Source organism: Lagenorhynchus albirostris, chromosome 17 (genome assembly GCF_949774975.1).
Source record: "Lagenorhynchus albirostris chromosome 17, mLagAlb1.1, whole genome shotgun sequence".
NCBI lineage: Eukaryota > Metazoa > Chordata > Mammalia > Artiodactyla > Delphinidae > Lagenorhynchus > Lagenorhynchus albirostris.
This window is the reverse complement of record NC_083111.1, coordinates 29039221-29051893: the sequence shown is the minus strand read 5'-3', so window position 1 is coordinate 29051893 and position 12673 is coordinate 29039221. Positions and strand designations below refer to the sequence as shown.

Here is a 12673-nt window from a genome sequence, read left to right as displayed (position 1 = left end):
AAACCTGACATTCAAAAACAAGGGTTAGTATCTTAAGTATAATTGCCTTTAAAAATTGAAAAATGGGCAAAAGATAACTTTTTTAATTACAGAAGAAATGGAAAAATGAACCAAAGAAGAAATATAGACTTTTCTAAGCCAAACTTTTCTTTTAATCCAAAAAAATGCAAAGTAAACACTTTTAAGTAATCGTATCAGTGCAAATGAAGATTCATTCCTTTATTCAACACCTCCTGGGTGCCTGTTATGTGCCAAACATTGTTCTATAAACATTGTTCTATAGAGACTTGTGATAAAACAGTGACAGACAGAAGCTTCTACCCTAAAGGGAGAACAAATAATAAGTTATTAAAAAGAAGCAAAATGATTTCAGATAGCCATAAGTACCGTGAAAGGAAAATCAAAATGGAGTCAGTATTGCTAAAAGAGCTTTCTAAAATGGAGCCAGGAGTCCACTGAGGGAGTGTGACTTATGCACATCTCAGCTCAGGTGGAATCTTAATAGGCGCATCCAGAACATCTGCCCAATGTTCATGAAAATCAAGATATTTATTAGACCCTTGTGATAGCCTATCCATTAAGAACAATTATCTTCTTTTCTGCATCAGAATCAACCATAATTCTTGCCAGACAACTTTAACCACCTCGTAGTTTCTGCCTTTATAAGCCCCTGTCTCTTTCTCTTTCCAGAAACACTCTTCCGGTTTTACTCAAGTCTGTATCTCCCAAATTGCAATTACTAAGACCCCCAAATAAAGCTCTTTGTTCATTGCAACCTTGATATTGATTATTGTTCACAGTACCATGAGGAAAGTAATACAGGGAGATGTGATAGAAAGGGACTTGGGGATAATAAGAAACTTTTCAGACAGGGAAGGTCTCTCAAAGGTGGTGATATTTTAGGCTTCCCTAGTGGCACAGTGGTTGAGAGTCTGCCTGCCGATGCAGGGGCACGGGTTCATGCCCCGGTCCAGGAAGATCCCACATGCCGCGGAACGGCTGGGCCCGTGAGCCATGGCCGCTGAGCCTGCGCGTCCGGAGTCTGTGCTCCGCAACGGGAGAGGCCCACATACCGCAAAAAAAAAAAAAAAAAAGGTGGTGATATTTTATGTGAGAACTGAAAAATAAGAAAGACCCAGTCCTGCAAAGATCTGAAGGCAGAGAAATGATAGCAGGGACAAAGGCAGGAATAGACTTAGCAAACTGCAGGAACAGAAACAAGGCCTTTGTGGTTGGAACATAGTAGGGAGGAAAGAGAAGTGTTTTATTTTGTTTTTACTAAAGGTTGGTAAAAATAACCTTTTTGTTTTATTTTTGATTCTGTTTTTACATTAAAGCAAAGGTCCTCAGGTACCACTAATTTAGTTACAAGTTTCAAAATTTCCAGAATACATAGTATCAATACCCAATTTTCATCACCTTTGTCTCCACTAAAATAGGGAGTAGAGACAATGAAATGGTTTTGTACTTTTAGTACCCAATAAGCAATCTCGCAATTAAATAGACAGTGCCATAGCTATTCAATGTACTTATTCATTTTCCTCAAACTATAGTCTAAATTCCATTCTACTATTTTACTTATTCATTCGCCCATTTATTCAACACATACTGAATGCATACTATGTATCAGGCATAACAAGGTTCTAGAAACAAAGAACAAATAGGCATGGGACTTAACACCTGGTGGAGATTTAAAGGGATGCCAGAATGAATGAGATATTCACAAAATAGTCTCTTGGCGTTCTTCTACCTCACTGGTTGTTCCTTTTTATCTCCTGTGCTTTTTGATCCTCATATTCCCAGTTCTTACACTGGAGTACCCCAGGGTTTAGTTCTTGACTTTTCTTTTTTCTGTCTTCATCCACACCTTTAGTTACTTCATCTAGCCTTACAGCTTTGAAATTCATCTATATTCTAAAGGCTCCGAAATTTCCAAATCCTGAAACTCTAGATTCCAACTCCCTACTTGTGAGTTGTATTAGTTATCTACTGTTCCATAACAGATTATACCAAACTTAGGGACTTACAACTAAGTAGCCATTTATTATATATAGCCTCTTTGTTTCAGGAATTTCAGAGAGGCTTAGCTGGGTTCTGGCTTATCATCTCTCATAAGAGTTGCAATCAGGTATTATGCAGAGTTGCAGTCATCTTATGGGGCTGGAGGATCTACTTCCAAGGTGGCTTACTCGCACGTTAACAGTAGTGCTCTTTGTTGGTGGGAGACCTCGGTTCCCTCTCCAACGTGTACCTCTTACTAGAGCTGCTTGAGTACCCTAATGGCATGGCCTCTGGCTTCCCCCAAGGCAAACAATCTGAGAGATCAAGGGAGAAGCTTCGTGAGTTTTATGATTTAGCCTCAGAAGTCATATACCATCACATTTGCAGTATTCTACTGGTCAAATAGATAAGCCTATATCTAATGTCAGAGGGAATTCCACAAAGGAGTAAATCCAGGAGGTAAGAACCACTGGGGGCCATCTTGAAGGCTGGCTACCACAGATGCCTAATAATCATTTCAAATTTCAATGTACAAGTAAACCCTCCTGATCTTCCTTCCCAAATCCGTATCTCCCACAGTCCTCTTTATCTCAAGTAATGGCAAAGCTTTTTCCAGTTGTTTGGGCCAAAACACTTGGAGACATCTTTGCCTCTCTCATACCCCACCCTAACTGGTCCACTGTGTTGGCTAATCCTGTCAACTCTACCTTCAAAATACACCTGGACTCTGACTACTCCTATTTTCCAGCCTAGCCTGAGTCACCTCTATTTCTTTCTACATTTCTGTAATACCCAGTAACTGCTTCCCTTCCTGCTCCCCTTCAGTCTATTTTCAAAACAGTCATAAGGATCTAATTAAAATGTAAATTAGACTGTGTCCCACATGATCATACAAAGAACGAAAGCCAAAGTCCTTACAATTGCCTACAAGGTCCTACATTACTTGGTCCCCATCTTCTCTCTGACCTTGTCTCTTAAGGTCATTCAAGACCTTAAGAGTCTCCTTCTTGCTCACTCAATCTAGAGTGGATTTATGTTCAGAGAAAATGCCACTTGCCTTCCCAATTTATGCCTTTGCACTTTCATTTCACTTGGCATGATATGCTCTGTCCCCAGATATTTTCATGGCTCATTCCCTCTTCCCCCTCAGTGAGTTCTTCTGTGGCCACCACCCTATTTAAAACTGTAATGCCTACGCAGAAACACACTCTATATCCCTTTCTGCTTTATCTTCCTTTTTCAGCATTTATCATCATTTATTATATCTTTTATGATTTATTATATCATTTACCTTGCTTACTATCTTTCCCCAACTGGAATATATGCTCCACTAGGAATTCACATCTAGAAGAATACCAGGCATATTATAGATAAGCAAAATATATTTCATTAGTGAATGAAGAAATTGTGCCAGGCCCTGTTATAGGCAAAAGCAGACATGTCATTGAGTTTATAGTACAGTGAAGGCACACATTACTAATGCTTATCAACTCTACCTCTAAAATATACTCGATTGACAAATAATCACAAATATAAAAATGAAATTATAAAATGTGCTTAGAGCTATAAAGAAAATGAAAATATATTAAGGGGAATCAAGAAAAATTTCTCTGAGGAAGTAACGTTTGGACTGAGAGCTGAAAGATGAATAGGAATCAGCTAGGTCAGGAATAGTGGAGTGGGGTAGGGGGAAGGGGGAGAGTGCTAGGGTAGTGAAATGGGAAGGAATCCTGAAAGAAACAATATCACATAGGGAAGTCTGAGGCTCATGGGAGGCAAGAAAAGATACTGTGCCTGGAGCCAAGAGAGAAATACTACAGACTTAAAGAGACTAAAGAAACAGGACAATTAAATGCAACACATAATCAGGATTTGAAATGAGTTGGGGAAAAAATGGTTGTTATAAAGGACAGCATTGGGACAATAAGCAAAACTTGTATATTAAATAATAGTATTCTATCAATTTCAATTTCCTGAATTTGGTAACTGTACTGGGACTAAATAAGAGAACATCTTTGTTTCTGGGCAGGAAGAGTCATGATATCTGTAATCTATTCTAAAAAGGTTCAACAAAGGAAAATGATAATAGGAATAGAATATGCATATTATATGTAAAGAAAGATAAAGAAAATGTGGCAATATGTTAACAATGGATGAATCTAGGTGAAGAATATATGGGATTTCCTACAACTTTCCTAAGGATCTAAATTTTTTTTCAAAATGAAAATTTTAATTAAAATTTTACTCTGGCTGACAAATTAGAAACTCAGTCTCATGATTATGATGGCATTCAGTGGTATAAACATATTATTTAGCAATACTGAGAAAACTACCAGTAGAAATATGTAAAAAAAGAAAGTTTGGAAGATGATCTATATATCTTTTAAAATATATGTTAAAAACAAAGAAAATAGGGATATCACTGATGTAATCCTAAAGAAATATGGTTGATTTAACGGGAAGTGGTGGAAGGAGCAATCAATAGAAGAAGCATTGGACTAATTGTTAGAAGACATGGATTCTAGTCTTCTACCAATACCTACCAGCTAGGTAACCTTGGTTAATAAATCTCTTTGAGCTATAGTTCACTTGTTTATTAACTTGGGATACCACTTACTTCACAAAGTCGTTGGGAAGATCAAATGAAATAAAAGTGTTTGTTAATTCACTACATAGTATTGAAAGTACTACATAAATGTAACCTATTTTTTAAAAAACTATAACTATCTTCCCTTATTGCCCATAAAAAAATTTCATATAATCCATATAGTAGGTTTGCAGCTTGTGTTTTCTCCCACATCAAATCTGAAGTAGGATTCAAAACCTCTTCATCCTCTCCAAAAGAATTCCAGTCCAGTGAAAAAGCAATACCGACCTTACTGAATATTCTGAGGGGAAGCCAGGGGTTTTATACGACACATCCCAAAGCATACAACGCCATCAACCTTCTGTCAAGAGGCCTCCTCTCCCTAGTCTTTCTTGTTGGATCACTGTGGGCTGGTCATTCTTTGCCCGTCTCTGGCTTCTCCCTTCTCCCTGAGAAACTCCCCCTCCAGTCTCTTAATCTCTTCCATTCCCTTCTTTATGTAGAACAGTTTAATTCTAACAAGCGTTTATTTCCTAAAAGGACCCTCCAGTACCAGGATTCTCCCCACCTTAGAAGGCAGCAGAGAACTATAAATAACAAATCATTATTTACTTGCATACGGAAATCCTTGGGTCTGTTTCAGAGCTTTCAAGTCTGTTCTGGTGATCTATCCTTTAGCCAAAGCCAAAACAGACCCCCAGGACGGCTAAAAGCCAGCAGCCCGAAGGGCGCTATTTCCCTGCCCTAGTCCACTCGGCGCAGGCGCAGCAAGGCCACTAAGTCCCGCCCAATCGAGGTATTTCCCGCCCCCAGAAACCGTGGACCGGAAGCTGCGGAGAGGAAGAGGAGCGGGGCCGGAAGCCAGCCGACGCTGCTCTCTGTGGAGAGACTGGGGAGCCTTTCGCTCCGCCCCGCTTCGTAGAAGCCAAAGGGGTGAGGGGTCAGGCCTGCGAGCTGCGGATCATGGCGCTAGCCTTGCGACTCTGGCGCTCCCTTCCTTTGGGACGTAGCGCTGCTCCGGGATCTCGGCTCCCGACGGGTGCTGCTGGCAGCAGGGAGCAGTGCGTTCTTTGGCGACTCCGCGGCGCTGAGGTACCCTCGCCGTCCTGGCTCCCGCTTTCCTTGCCTACCGGCTGGGCTCCGGCGGCCCCTTCCTTCTTCAGGCTCGGTGGCCCCGTGTCACCTTAGGGTATGTGGTGAACTGAGGAAGGAGTTCGGGGCCTGGTGTGCCTGGAGCTCTCCCGGTGACCGCGACGGACAGGTCCTCTCCCTTTCGCAAGCCCAGTTCCTCTCTGAAAACTGGGGTCGGAGGAAGAGTGAGTTCCCCCCAGCCCCTCCCATCACTCCGGAGAATCTGCCTTATGCCTGTCTTTCCTGTGTAAACGCAAGGAGAACTGTAGGGGGGAAAAAGACCTTGACCTCTGTGAGATAATTTTAACTTTCGGTGACGGCCAGATACGGTAATAGCACCTGAGGCTGGCAGTCTACAGGACTTTGGGAAGTTTGCGGTGTGATCTTGAAAATTCCTACGGCTCAGAACCAGAGATTTATGCACTATTTAGGTTTAAAAATTATTTTTGAGTTTCTTGTTTCATCTGCATAACGTTAAGGAAGGATGTTGGGATGTTAGCTTGTCATCCCAATTTTCACATTTCTGTTAGACTGATTGGCCTAGGTTTATCTCTGAAAGGGAATTGAAGGGTGAGGGTGTGCATTGGATATATATCATTTGAACTAGGTGCTTCATTATTTTAAATTATTTTAAATATACATTTTTGACTGCCTGCTATGTGTTCAGAGTTGTGGGGTGGGGGAGGGTTGAAAGACAGTAAGGCTTGATCCCTTTCCTTGGAAGAGCTTATAGCCAGATGGGTTGATGTTAGATGATATGAGCAGAGGAATGGGAGGAGTACTAAGTATGAAACTAGCCTCAAGTTTCCAAATTAGAGCTTTGGTGAGTTAAAAATTTCATTTTAGTGGAATGATCCACTATTATTAGATAATAATAACATTTATTGAAGGCTTACTATAACCAGGCATTGTGTTAAGCATTACCTGGTTTAATTGTGTACTGAAATGTTTCCATGCACCCTATGAAATAAGAACTGTTATTTTATCCATTTTTTTAGAAGAGGAAACTGAAATAAGCTTAAATAATGTATCCAAGTCACACAGCTAGAAAGATGTATCTCCAGATACTCCGAGTATCTACAGAGCACATGAGCTGCATATGGCCATTGTGCTAAAAAACTGAAAACTAGAGAAGCAAGATAGAAAAGGACAGAAAAAAATCACAGTAACGAGATACTAGAGAGACTTGTAGGTAATAAAACTCTGCTCTAAGCCAAAGGCAATAATGAAAATTCTTTCCTCCCTCTAAGTATTTTGAATTTTTACGGAGGTGGAACTATTTATTATTACCAGATTTCCAATTTTTCATGTGTTTTCATAGCCTTATCATTTCTGTTTTTCTTTTTCCTAGACCTTCCTCCCTGCTTGATGTCAATAAGTTGAGTTTGAGGTATTTATTCCCCAGGGGTTTGCAGAGATTGGGGGCTACTTTTGAGTAGCTCAGACTTCATTTTTCTGTCTTTTTCAATTTGTAATCTACACTACAAAACACTCATCTCTGAACGTTTATTTTTCAGCGAATTTGTACTGAGTGCTTACTATGAGCAAGACTATTCTAAGCTCTGGGGGTATATTGAACGTGAGAAACAACCCTTTTCTCACTGATCTGACAGAAGGAAAGGTAGTTATTGAGTAAATGTAATGAATGCTAAGTGTTAGGAAAAGGGAAGCAAAATTACACCTAATCTGATCTTAAAGGGAAAAGGGAAAGTGTGTAAGCGGTTAGAGATGTGATATAAAGACTTGATAAAGGGAAGATGAGGACAAAAGAATATGCCTGTAGAGAGAGTAGCATGAGGCTTTGAGGTAAGAAAAGGTGGCATTTTTGAGGAACTGAAAGTATGACTGAAGCCTGGAGTGGAAGAGTAAACTGAAATAAACCAAGGCTGAAAAGTTAGGCAAGTACCAGTTTATTAGTTATCTATTATTGATAACAAATTATCACGAAGCATAATGTTTATTATCTCATGGTTTCTGTTGATTAGGAATCCACATGAGGTTTATCTGGGTGCCTCTAGCTGAAGATCTCTCATAAGGTTGAATCAGCCTGTTCAGTTGCTAAGGGCTCCTGCCAAGGCTCAACTTGAGGGTAAAGGGAAAATTCTGCTTCCAAGCTCATCATGTGCCTGTAGGCAGGCCTCTGTTACTCACCAGGAGGGCTTCTTCTCAGGGCTACCTCAAGACACAGTAGCTAGATTCCCCCATGGCAGGCATGCAGTCAGAAGGAACACGTGAGAGTGAGTATCAAAGATGAAAGCCACAGTCTTTTTATAACCTAATCTTAGAAGTAACATCTTTTCACTTCTGCATATTCTATTTCTTACAAGGGAGTCAGTAAGTTCAGTCTACATTTAAGGGGAGGGGATTGCACAAGGGAGTGAATAGTAGAAAGCAGGGCTCATTGAGGGCCATTTTATTTTATTTATTTTTAAATTGAGAGATAATTGACATGTATTAGTTTCAGGTGTACAACGTGATGATTCAGTATTTGTATTTGTATATATTGTGAAATGATCACCACAATAAGGCTAGTTGATATCAATCTCCACACATAGTTACAATTTTTTTCTGGTGATGAGAATTTTTAAGATTTCTTCTCTCAGCTACTTTCACATATACAATACAGTATTATTAATTGTAGTCACTGTGCTGTACATTATATCCTCAGGATGTATTTATTTTATAACTGGAAGTTTGTCCACCTTCACCCATTTCACCTACCTCTTCCACACACCCCCAGCCCCTCTTCCCTTGCCTCTGGCAACCACCAAACTCTTGTATATGAGTTTGGATTTTTTTTTTTAGATTCCACATATAAGTTAGATCATACTGTATTTGTCTTTTTCTCTCTCATTTATTTCACTTAGCCTAATGCCCTCAAGGTCCATGTTGTTGCAAATGGCAAGATTTGTTTTTTTTCCAATGGTTGAATAATATTCCATTTTGTGTGTGTATCATTTTGTTGTTGTTCATTCATTGATGGACACTTAGGTTGCTTTCATGTCTTGGCCATTGTAAATAATATTGCAGTGTAACATGGGGTGCATATATTTTTTAAAGTTAGTGTTTTTGTTTCCTTTGGATAAATACCCAGAAGTGGAATCGGTGGATCATATTGACGTTCTATTTTCAATTTTTGGAAGAACCACCATACTGTTTTCCATAGTGGCTGCACCAATTTACATTCCCAACAGTGGCGCACAGAGTGCCCTTTTCTCAAATCCTCTCCAGCACTGGTTATATCTTGTCTTTTTGATAATGGCCATTCTAACAGGTGTGAGGTGAGATTTCATTATGGTTCTGATTTGCATTTCCCTGGTGATTAGTGATGTTGAGTACCTTTTCATGTACCTCTTGGCTCTCTGTATGTCTTCTTTGGAAAAATGTTTCTTCAGATCCTCTACCCACTTTTTTAATTGGATGTTTGTTTTTTTGCTGTTGAGTTGTATGAGTTCTTAATATATTTTAGATACTAACCCCTTATCAGATATATGATTTGCAAATATTTTTTCCCTTTTGGTAGGGTGCCTTTTCATTTTGTTCATTGTTTCCTTTGCTGTGCAGAAACATTTCAGTTTGATGAAGTCCCACTTGTTTGTTTTTGCTTTTGTTGCCTTTGTTTTTGGTGTCAAATTCAAAGTCATTGCCAAGACCAGTGTCGTGGAGCTTACCCCTATGTTTCCTTCTAGGAGTTTTATGGTTTCAGGTCTTACAATGAAGTCTTTAATCCATTTTGAGTTAATTTTTGTGTATGGAGTATAAGGTAGTGGTCCAGTTTCATTCTTTTGCATGTGACTGTCCAGTTTTCCCACCACCAAAAAGACTGTCCTTCCCCCATTATATATTCTTGACTCTTTTGTCAATAATTACTGACAACATAGGCGTGGGGTTATTTCTGGGCTCTCTACTCTGTTTCATTGATCTATGTGTCTGTTTTTTATGTGAATACCATACTGTTTTGATCACTATAGGTTTATAATTTAGTTTGAAATCAGGGAGCATGATGCCTTCAGCTTTGCTCTTTTTTCCTCAGGATTGCTTTGGCTATTTGGGGTCTTTTGTAATTCCATAAAAACCTTAGGATTGTTCTATTTCTGTGGAAAACACCATTGGAGTTTTTATAGGGATTGTACTGAACCTAAAGATTGCTTTGGGTAGTATGGACCTTTTAACAATATTAATTCCTCTAAACCATGAGCATGGAATATCTTTCCATTATGTCCTCTTCAATTTCTTTCATCAGTGTCTTATAGTTTTCAGTGTACAGGTCTTTCACCTCCTTGGTTAAATTTATTCCTAGGTGTTTTATTCTTTTTGGCGTAACTGTAAATGGGATTATTTTCTCAACTTCTATTTTTAATAGTTTGTTATTAGTATATAAAAACATTTTTTGTATATTGATTTTATATGCTGCAACTTTACTTAATTCGTATATTATTTCTAACAGTTTTTTTGTGGAGTCTTTAGGGTTTTCTGTGTATGCCGTCATGTCATCTGCATGTACTGATAATTTTACTTCTTTTCCAATTTGTATGCCCCACACCTTTTTTTCTTTTCTTGCCTAATTGCTCTGGCTAGGACTTCCAATACTATACTGAATAAAAGTGGCAAGAGAGGGTATCCTTGTCTTGTTTCTCATCTTAGAGGAGAAGCTTTCAACTTTTCACTATTGACTGTGATGTTAGCCATGGATTTGTCATTTATGGCCTTTATTACGTTGAGGTACATTCCCTCTATACCCTCTTTGTTCAGAATTTTATCATAAATAGATACTGAATTTTCACAAATGCTTTTTCTGCATCTATTGAGATGATCATATGATTTTTTGGCATTCATTTTGTTAATATGGTGAATCAGATTGATTTGCAGATGTTAAACTGTCCTTGCATCCCTAAAATAAATCCCACTTGATCTTGGCTTATGATTCTTTTAGTGTATTATTGAATTTCATTTGCTAATTCTGTTGAAGATTTTTGCATCTATGTTCATCAGGGATATTGGCCTGTACTTTTTTTTTCTTGTAATGTTCTTTTCTGACTTTGGTATTAAGGTAATGCTAGCCTCATAAAATGAGTTTGGAAGTTTTTCCTCTTCTATTTTTGAAAGAGTTTGAGAAGCATTGGTATTCATTCCTTAAATGTTTGATAGAATTCACCATTGAATCCATCTAGTCCTAGGCCATTCTTTGTTGGGAGGCTTTTGATTACTGATTCAATTGCCTCAATTGGTAATTGGTCTGTTCAGATTTTCTATTTCTTCATGATACAGTCTTGGTAGGTTGTATGTTAGGAATTTATCCATTTCTTCTAGTTTGTTCAATTTGTCGGTGTATAATTGTTCATAGTAGACTCTTATGGTCCTTTGTACTTCTGTGGTATTGGTTGTGCTGTCTCGTCTTTCATTTATAATTTTATTTATTTGAGTCCTCTCTTTTTCACTTGGTGAATCTAGCTAAATGTTTGTCTATTTTGTGTACCTTAAAAGAAAAAAAAACCCAAAAAACCCGGGTCTTCATTTTATTGATCATTTCTCTTGTCTTTTTAGTCTCTATTTCATTTGTTCCCCCTCTGATTTTAGTTTTTTCCTTCCTTCTGCTAATTTGGGGTTTTGTTTGTTTTTCTTTTTTTTTTTCCCCAGCTCCTTGAGGTGTAAAGTGAGTTGTTTAATTGAAATCTTTCATGTTTGTTAACATAGGCATTTATCACTATGAACTTCCCTCTTAGAACTGCTTTTGCTATATCCTACAGGTTTTGGTATGCTGTATTGCCATTTTCAGTTTTTTCAAGGTGTTTTTTTAAAAAATTTCTCATCATTTCTTCTTTGAAGCATTGGTTGTACAGTAGCATGTTGTTTAATCTTCATATATATGTGAATTTTCTTCTTGTAATTGATTTCTAGTTTCATACCATTGTGGTTAGAAAAAATGTGTGATATGATTTTAATCTTCTTACATTTATTAAGACTTATTTTGTGACCTAACATTATGATCTGTCCTGGAGAATGTTTCCTGTACGCTTGTGTATTCTGTTGCTTTGGGATGGCATGTTCTATATATGCCCATTAAGTCCATCTGGTTAAACATGTTGTTTGAGGCCAGTGTTTCCTTATTGATTTTCTTTCTGGATGATCTATCCATTGATGAAAGTGGAGTATTGAAGTCCCTTACTACTATTGTATTGCCATCTATTTCTGTGTTTAGATCTGTTGATAATTGCTTTATATATTTAGGTCCTCCTATGTTGGATGCATATTTACAAACCTTATATCGTCTTGTTGGATTTAGCCCTTTATCGTCATATAATGACATTCTTTGTTTCTTATTACAGTCTTTATCTTAATGTCTGTTTTGTCTGACACAGCTACCCCAACTTCCTTTTGGTTTCCATTTGCATGGAATATTTTTACCATCCCTTCATTCTTCATTTTCAGTCTTTGTGTGTCCTTAAAGCTGAATTGTTTTCGTTGTAGGCAGCATATAGTTGAGTCTGTTTTTTTCTTTTTTTTTTTTAATCCATTCAACCACTCTGTGTCTTTTGGTTGGAGAATTTGGTCCATTTACATTTAAAGTAATTACTGATAGGTATGGATTTACTATTGCCATTTTGTTAATTGTTTTTTGGTTGTTTTGTAATTCTTTTGTTCCTTTCCTCTGCTTTTGCTCTCTTCCTTTGTGATTTGTTTATTTTCTGAAGTGGAATGCTTATTCTTTTCTCTTTCTCTTTGGTGTATCTCCTATAGTTTTTTTTTTTTTTTTTTTTTTGCAGTATGCGGGCCTCTCCCATTGTGGAGCACAGGCTCCGGACAAGCTCAGCTGCCATAGCTCACGGGCCCAGCTGCTCTGCAGCATGTGGGATCTTCCCGGACCAGGGCACGAACCCGTGTCCCCTGCATCTGCAGGCGGACTCTCAACCACTGCGCCACCAGGGAAGCCCTCCTATAGTTTTTTTTTAATTA

General features: G+C 38.3%; 2 protein-coding genes across 8 annotated transcripts in view; one reads left to right on the top strand and one right to left on the bottom strand.

Annotated features, from left to right (window-relative positions):
- The window catches only part of CPNE3 (copine 3), a 48170-nt gene extending 42906 nt beyond the window's left edge, over positions 1 to 5264 (bottom strand). For 2 of the 4 annotated variants that reach the window (XM_060127600.1, XM_060127602.1), the window contains exon 1: positions 5201 to 5264. The gene's annotated coding sequence lies outside the window, so the exon portion shown is untranslated. Of the gene's footprint in view, positions 1 to 4876; positions 4893 to 5200 lie in introns of those variants that run through there. The other 2 variants (XM_060127598.1, XM_060127599.1) reach the window with 2 other exon arrangements.
- Positions 5265 to 5437: 173 nt separating this feature from the next.
- RMDN1 (regulator of microtubule dynamics 1) overlaps positions 5438 to 12673 on the top strand; it is a 37931-nt gene continuing 30695 nt past the window's right edge. Inside the window, exon 1 of one of the 4 annotated variants that reach the window (XM_060127269.1) lies at positions 5438 to 5680. In XM_060127269.1, coding sequence (XP_059983252.1) covers positions 5552 to 5680 — 129 coding nt within the window. In that variant the 5' untranslated portion in view covers positions 5438 to 5551. Of the gene's footprint in view, positions 5681 to 5713; positions 5905 to 7090; positions 7110 to 12673 lie in introns of those variants that run through there. The other 3 variants (XM_060127268.1, XM_060127270.1, XM_060127271.1) reach the window with 3 other exon arrangements.